This window comes from Pelobates fuscus, chromosome 1 (assembly GCF_036172605.1).
Source record: "Pelobates fuscus isolate aPelFus1 chromosome 1, aPelFus1.pri, whole genome shotgun sequence".
Taxonomy (NCBI): domain Eukaryota; kingdom Metazoa; phylum Chordata; class Amphibia; order Anura; family Pelobatidae; genus Pelobates; species Pelobates fuscus.
The window spans coordinates 411,230,583-411,238,663 of record NC_086317.1 but is presented as its reverse complement, the minus strand read 5'-3'; the positions used below and the strand labels follow the sequence as shown (position 1 = coordinate 411,238,663).

The 8,081-nt window shown below is 41.5% G+C and overlaps 1 protein-coding gene across 1 annotated transcript in view; it reads right to left on the bottom strand.

Moving 5' to 3' along the window:
• Positions 1–2,235: 2,235 nt before the first annotated feature.
• LOC134578081 (gametocyte-specific factor 1-like) overlaps positions 2,236–8,081 on the bottom strand; it is a 30,502-nt gene continuing 24,656 nt past the window's right edge. Inside the window, exons 5-10 of the mRNA XM_063437097.1 lie at positions 7,297–7,423; positions 4,857–4,937; positions 3,754–3,814; positions 2,696–2,784; positions 2,485–2,491; positions 2,236–2,344 (exon numbers count right to left, since the gene is read on the bottom strand). Coding sequence (XP_063293167.1) covers positions 2,236–2,344; positions 2,485–2,491; positions 2,696–2,784; positions 3,754–3,814; positions 4,857–4,937; positions 7,297–7,423 — 474 coding nt within the window. The remainder of the gene's footprint in view (positions 2,345–2,484; positions 2,492–2,695; positions 2,785–3,753; positions 3,815–4,856; positions 4,938–7,296; positions 7,424–8,081) is intronic.

Sequence of the window (8,081 nt, the reverse complement as noted above, 5' to 3'; positions counted from 1 at the left end):
CTTCTACACGAAGTTTCGGCCCGTTTGTCCATTGGGTCTTTAAGCCCTGAGACTTCGCCAATGGGTATAGTGGTTTTCTTTGATAGCTGGGCAATCTGAACATCCACCTTAGGAAGCTCTTCCCATTTTTCTTCAGACTGTAGCTTGAACAGCAGTTTAAAATGCTTTGAAATAAACGCACGTCTTTCAGGATTCTTCCATTCTCTTGGTAGGTTCAGTTTCTTGTACTGCCGTCGTCACTTCTTTAATAACTTTCTTCAGCTCTTCTGGTGGAAACCCCTCCTCCACACTTGAAGCCAGGCTGGAAATATCCTGAAGGTGAAGAAAAAAAGCATTCACCTGAAGAGACGTCAGACACAGGAGAAGATCTATTCCTCCTACGCTTTGTGGGCAGTTTCTCCCGAATAGCTCACTTTAAAAGATTCAAAATGTCTGGGACAAATGTTCCTGAAAGCAGCCCAGGAAGGATGCCATATCAGTCTGCTTGGCTTTTTCTTTTTGCGACATCCGTCAGGTAGAGGTACTGCACTTCCAGACAACATAAGTGCTTAGATTTGCTTGTGGCTTTTTTCGGAACAGAAGTTGACATCTTGTCTTATCTGGAGACACAGGACTGTGGGAAAAAACAGAATAATTTAATTCCAGGAGCATGCATAAAGAAAGGTGAAAAAAGGAGAGTTTAAATAGATAAATCTCACCTCAAATCACCTAAGATCCGTGTAGGAGGCTGGTGACACGGAGAACCAGGACTGTACACCCACCCTTGGGGTCAGGAAGGTCCTGCACAGCCATATAGGTCCAAATTTGTAATTTGGCGCCAAACACCGTTTCGCGCATGCTCAGTAGCGCGATTCTGTGTTGGGTAGAACGCAAAACCTCCCGGGCGTGCGTTCCACAGCTGTGCGCATGCGTAACGAGCAATGATCAGAAAAAAACACAAAAGCCAGTACCCGGTCGCGTTCCGTAACGCGAACCCAGAAGTACTATTGCCGCTCAGTTCCCGCCCGGGAAACTATCGGGCACTCACCTCCCGGTCAGCAACCTGTGCTGAACGCACCAAATCTCCACCTGCACTGTGGGGGAACCTGTCCGTCCCGTTGCCGGGACAAGAAGAACTGGTGTATGTCTCTGGGTTACAGCTTATATGGAGGCAGAAGGCGGAGCACAGCATTTAAATTCTAAAGAAGGGGGAGCTTCTTGTTCAGAACCCTAAGGAGCATCCCACTTGTAAGTACTGCCACTATACGAAGGGAAAAATAGGGCCCTGGAATAAGGCACCTTTGACCTCCCTGATCACCCACAACATTAAATTGCTTAGACCCATCTTGTGCTGTTAAACTGAGGTGTCAAGGCATGGACTCCACAAGACCACTAAACGTGTCCTGTGGTATCTGGTACTACTACAGCACCAGATCCTTTAAGGTTGGGCATACCACAGATGCTAAATAGATGAGCTATGGACACACATGATCTCGGTGCAAGTTCACCATTTGTCCCCGCTTCCAAAATATGAAATTCAAGAACCAACTGTTCACTTGCTGTCTAATATATCCCACCCCTTAACAAGTGCCATTGTAACAATATAATCTAGATAAATGATTGGGTTCTTGAAGCTAATGATCTACTAATAGATTTCACACAAATTAAAGGACCACTCTAGGCACCCAGACTACTTCAGCTTAATGAAGTGGTCTGGGTGCCAGGTCATTCTAGGGTTAACCCATTTTTTCATAAACATAGCAGTTTCAGAGAAACTGCTATGTTTGTGAATGGGTTAAGCCTTCCCCTATTTACTCTAGTGGCTGTCTCATTGACAGCCGCTAGAGGCGCTTGCGTGATTCTCACTGTGAAAATCACAGTGAGAGCACGCAAGCGTCCATAGGAAAGCATTATGAATGCTTTCCTATGTGACCGGCTGAATGCGCGCACAGCTCTTGCCGCGTGCGCATTCAGCCGACGGGGAGGAGAAGGAGGATCGGAGGAGGAGAGCTCTCCGCCCACCGCTGGAAAAAGGTAAGTTTTAAACACTTTCCCCTTTCCAGAGCCGGGCGGGGGGGGGTCCCTGAGGGTGGGGGCACCCTCAGGGCACTCTAGTGCCAGGAAAACAAGTATGTTTTCCTGGCACTAGAGTGGTCCTTTAAGAGTTATGGTCTATAATTAAACACTTAAAGTAACTCTATAGTCACCCAGATCAATTCATCTCAATGAAGTGGCATGGGTGCAATGTTTGACACTTTAATTCAGCAACTTAAAACATTGTTTTGCAGGAACAGCAATGTTTTCAGTTGCAGAGTTAACACGTCTAGAGGCGCCTTTGACGCTGCAAAGTTCAACTTTGTTATACCTAAAATAACAGTATTGAGAGTATTTGATTGTGCAGTGCAGAAGCGTTGGGTTGGCTGAGAAAATCAACATTGTATGCAGAAACATCAAAAGAAAATTAAGACTGGTTCCAAAATACATTTCTCTGCATTAATATCTTACAGCAATCCTGGAAAATGCAATTAATGATGTTAGGAGGATGAATTCAAAAGTATAATTAAATGTTTACGGTTATTTGAGGCTTCTAACTTTATTGCAGCTGGTTATTTACATTTATCCCACTAAACAGTAGAGATAAATTGTGCTACAATAATATTAAGACCTATGGCACCCCCTAGAGCTGATACAAGCAATGTTAACACAAATTGCTTACTAATTTTCCACGGCAGCACATAGGGCAGAGATTTAGGTGCACGCAAACTTGAACCCAGACTTGATTTAGGATCCATTAAAGTTCCAGAACTGGAAAACACAATAGAACATGTAGTTAATAAGTGTCTTTATTTACAATTGTTACATAATTTCATATTCGTGCAATATAAATCACATCAATGACCAATGCAAGCAAGTGCCAATTTAAAATGCCATGAATCAATAAAACCTAAATAAAATGTGTTCAATTCCATTTGTGCATATATACTGCACCGGAACAGGATACATTATGTAGTTTATTATAGAATCCTTTAACCCTTCCATGTTGGTTGGAATGCTAGACACATCACAGGTAAAATATTTATTAACAGAATAAGCACAAGATTCTAACTCAAAGGTATGCTAGTGTTGGGAACACAAACATTTATTCCTAACTATAGCTCCCTCTGCTCCCCTCAATGAAAGTAATTTACTTACCTGATCTAGCAGAGATGTCGCTCAGTTTCCTCCGACAGGGGGACATAATGCGCATATGCAGCAAGCGCATTAAGTGCTTCCACATGAAAGAACTGAATCAATGCTTTCCCACAGGGTTTTCACAGACTCTAGATGTCCTCATGCAGAGTGCAAAGACATCCAGCGTCATTTAGGAAACCAAAAGTCATCTAGCAAGCTGGAAGCGGTTCTAGTGGCTGGTAGACAACCACTAGAGGCTGACTTAGTGCTGCAATTTAAACAGTGTAGTTTCTCATCTGTACACTCCAACCAGGTATGAAACGACTTGGACAGTTAATATGAATACCTTACCTGGCATTTCACAGAGCAAGACAGTACAAACTACTTCATTTCATGGCATTGCTCACAGTGCATACCTCCCAACTCTAGATTTGCCTGAACAGCTTTGATTTGGAACTACAAGAAGTCCTCATAAAGCTTACAAAGTACGACAGTCAGGTTTATGGAGAACTACGTCAGGATATGTTACACTCCACCACCCCAGCTAAAAAGTTCCACTACCATTACCCTTCTTTATAGCTTAAAACTGGATATCTAATTTACCTAGGCACAGGGTACGAAGGTGTCCCCCACATGAACACAGAAGGCGGTTTACTCTGCAAATCTGTAAGGAAAAAAAAAAAAAAAAAAAAAAAATCATTCTTATTAAAGTGCAATCAGTGAGAAAGAGAAAAGAAATTGTTACAATTATCTTCCAATCAATCACAGCTCCGTCTGGGACTAAAACACAATCTTTTTTTTTTTTTTTTATAAAACTCAAACAGTACATCGGTCTTAAACTTGGAGTGTGAACGAAATTCACAAAAGCTCTGCAGAATAGCAAACCACAGTTATATACTTAGAGATAGCACCCAAAAAATTACATTACCTACCACCAACAGGTTGGCAAATAAAATGATAGAAAACCACCATTGCACATTATTTTGTCTTTTATAAAGAACCAACTTATTCCACAGCGCGTTACATTATAAAGAGGGTTAATAAAAATGTAATAAATAAGAATAAAAAAAAATAAAAGGTTACAGGAACAATAGGTTGAGGACCCTGCTCCGACAAGCTTACATTCTTGAAGAGATTTGGTATAGAAACCAATAGAAAGAACATCGAGGGGGATAGCAAAAAGTAAGACAACTCCGCCGCACTTCCAAGTCAAGTCATCTCAGTCACTTTATACATGCACAGCGCTCAGGTATTCCTTAAAAGCACCATGGCTACTTTTGAAGTGATTATGTTGTCTAAAGTCTCTATGAGCAGCATTATGCAATGAAACACTGCACATTAAGAATTTAATCCCCCTCCTCCCCCCTACTAGAGCAAGGTATTGCTCCACCTCCAGACACATCATAAGCCAGCCCAGAAAAAGAGCTCCAGGTGGTTAAAGTGAATCTAGTGCAAACCTGACAAACACCAGCACACTGGCACCCAACAGCCAATGGCTGTGCCACTTCCGCTAGTGAGTGATGTGGAAGAGCAAGCTGCAGGGAGAACGTTGCCTTGGAACTGGAATAAAAGTTTTAGTTTTATTAGATTTACTTTTTTATATAAATATGATCATGGAGTGTGCCTATAATGTTACTTTAAAATAAGTCTCCTTGACTGGAGATCTGGATCAGTTTCTCATCAAGCACAAATTAATTTAACAATACCTTGGTCCCAATCCTCAGAACACGGAGGGGAAGTCCACATGCTAGGCTTCACATCTCTTTTGTAAATGCTGTTTTCATCAGCTGGAATGAAGAGAGAAAAAAAATTCAGTTATCAGCCCAGGTTGGAAAATTCAAGATGACTTCTAGTTGAAACAAGCAACTTTTCTCTTATGCAAACTGTGATTTTTGTCAAAACTGCAATCAATCACATTACAGGATTTGATAGTTTAAGTGGTGCGGCAAGAATTAGCAAAAAAAAAAGTAGGCAATCTGCACAGTTCTGATGTACACACAACACAAGATGGAGTACCCATTCACTAAAGAAATTACCCATTACAATCCTATAAACTGGAGAACTGGCAAAGAGCCTTAACCCCTTAAGGACACTTGACATGTGTGACATGTCATGATTCCCTTTTATTCCAGAAGTTTGGTCCTTAAGGGGTTAAAGGACCACTATTGGCACCCAGGTTTTAACCCTGCATCTGTAAACATAGTTTCTCTGAAACTGCTATGTTTACACTAGGGTTAATCCAGCCTCTAGTGGCTGTCTCACTGAGAGCCACTAGAGGTGCTTCTCACTGTGAAAATCACAGTGCGAGGATGCGGACGTCCATAGGAAAGCATTGAGAATGCTTTCCTATGGACTGTCTGAATGCACGCATGCAGCGCTGACGTCGGAAGGAAGGAAGTTCCCTAGTGCCGAGGGAACACTGCGCTGGAGAAAGGCAAGTGTTTAACACCTTTAGCCCAGCGGGAGTGGGACCCTGAGAGTGGGGGAACCTAAAAGACCCTATGGTGCCAGGAAAACAAGTTTGTTTTCCTGGCATTATAGTGGTCCTTTAACTGAAGGAATATTTGTTATATCCAAGCTAAAATTAGTTTTGAACTGTTGATTATTTGCAAGACTACTGTTTAATCCTGTTGGCTCTATTTAGACAATTCCACAGACACTAGCTGTGGCCTATAGAGCTTTACAACCAAGTCTGTTCCCAGCCTAAAGACCAGTGTTTCTAGTCAATACTTTACTTAGCAACTTGGAGCTAAGCTTATCTGCTGTCTGTAGCTATCAGAATTGACCTTCCATGATTAAAGTCTAATATCTGTAGCTTCCTTAAGCCAAATCTATAAAGTACCCCATTGACCAAGATAGTTTGGGGTGAGCCACTGTGGCGACATTTTTTACCCAATTCGGGTATTTGACCACTCATTTTGTTATTTTTGCTAAAGACTCCTTACGGTCCCATCATTAATTAATTTGGTAATCCCATCTTTCCTACTCCAGTACTTACTGTAGAACTCCGGATTTGGTATCCAGACGGTCTAAGTAAATTCTTTAAGTAAGCCATAACACCTGCAAAGCCTTTAAATGGTCTCAGTCTGGTTCAGTAGGAATCAATCATGGGGAAGACTGCTGACCTGACAGTTGTGCAGAAAACCATCATTGACACCCTACATAAGGAGGGAAAGCTTTAAAAAGGTAATTGCAAAGGAAGTTGGATGTTCCCAAAGTGCTGTATCAAAGCACATTAATAGAAAGTTATGTGGAAGGGAAAAGTGTGGAAGAAAAAGGTGCACAAGCAGCAGGGATGACCGCAGCCTGGAGAGGATTGCCAGGAAAAGGCAATTCAAAAGGGCTGGGGACTTTCACAAGGAGTGGATTGAGGCTGGAGTCAGTGCATCAAAAGCCACTACACACAGACGGATCCTGGACATGGGCTTCAGATGTCGTATTCCTCTTATCAAGCCGCTCCTGAACAACAAACAACGTCAGAAGCGTCTTACCTGGGCTAAAGAAAAACAGACCTGGTCTGTTGCGAAGTGGTCCAAAGTCCTCTTTTCTAATGAGAGCAACTTTTATGTCTGTGCATATTCATTCTGCCATTTAATTGCTGGCAAGAAACGCAGGTTCTTGAAAATGCTGGGAGGCAGAGGATATTTTAGATCCTCCTTGCAGTCAGGCTCACAGCACTGCCATAAAGGGTAGAAGCGGATATGTCAACAAGCACATGCTGTCAGTTTTTGCATAGAATTAACATTAAGCAGCCCGGAACAGAGTTGCACGTTACTCTGCATGTGCAACTGAAAACACTGCACATATGTAATTCAATAGCAGAAGTGGTCATGGATGTTGGCGTAACCCTTTTCGTTTTGCAGGCATTTCTGTATAAACAAATTGCAGCAGTGGTGTTCTAGATGTGCTGAATGTACATTTAAAGTGATCAGTTCTGAGAGTATTTGGTCCGCATTCAATACTTCGCTCCAGAACTACTCTCAATAAAGTCAAGTCCATAGCCCCCAAACTTCAATATTTTGTTTTCAAATTGCTTTATGGTTGGAACTAAAATGCTTAAATTACATCACTTTGAAGCTATAACATTTAAACCTGGGCATACAAGAGAGGGAAGAGCATCCACTGTAAAACTAAATTTTAGCTCACCAATGTCCTGTTCAATGCAACTTTTATCCTCACAGCTTGAGATATGGTGGCTGAGTTCTGCACGTGGCACCATATGACGAGCATTAAATGGGCAAGTGGCAAGCTGCATGGCAACATCTTGATGACTCTGAAGTTAAACAAAAAAGGATGAGTTACTAAATCACATTTCACATGATGAAAGATACCAATTGCTTAAGCAGTAAACATTTATGCCCTGATCAGAATTTCAACTGTGTATAATATACAATAGTTAATATAGGAAACAAAAATCTTGGTGTTCCAAGGTTTGATAGGGCCATCAAGCACATAACAAAAACAACCAATATTACTCTAATCCAAGTGAACACTTGATGGCTATAAAATGTTCTTACCAGTCTATGCCATAGCAAAACATTTTATTCAAAAGAAATTGACACTGATCTGGGATAGTACTCTGTCATTGGTGTTAGTTGGTTTGTTTGTACACTGGGGATAAATACTGTAGTCTACTTGAGAGTAGTGTTATTTTGTTACTCCAAATAGAGCCAAATAAAGGTATCTCAATGAAATCCAAGAGAGCCAGTCAAAAGATCGGGAATTCCTTGGTAATAACGAGACCAATTCACTATATATAAAGCGTTCCCATTAGACATATACAAGTTAGAAATGGACTTCTTGCTGCAATGGCAAACTCACTGCACTAACATATTTAACCCCTTAATGACCAGACCATTTTTTCAATTTTCTTACCGTTGAGGACCAGGGCTCTTTAAATTTCTGTGGTGTTTGTGTCTAGCTGTAAGTTT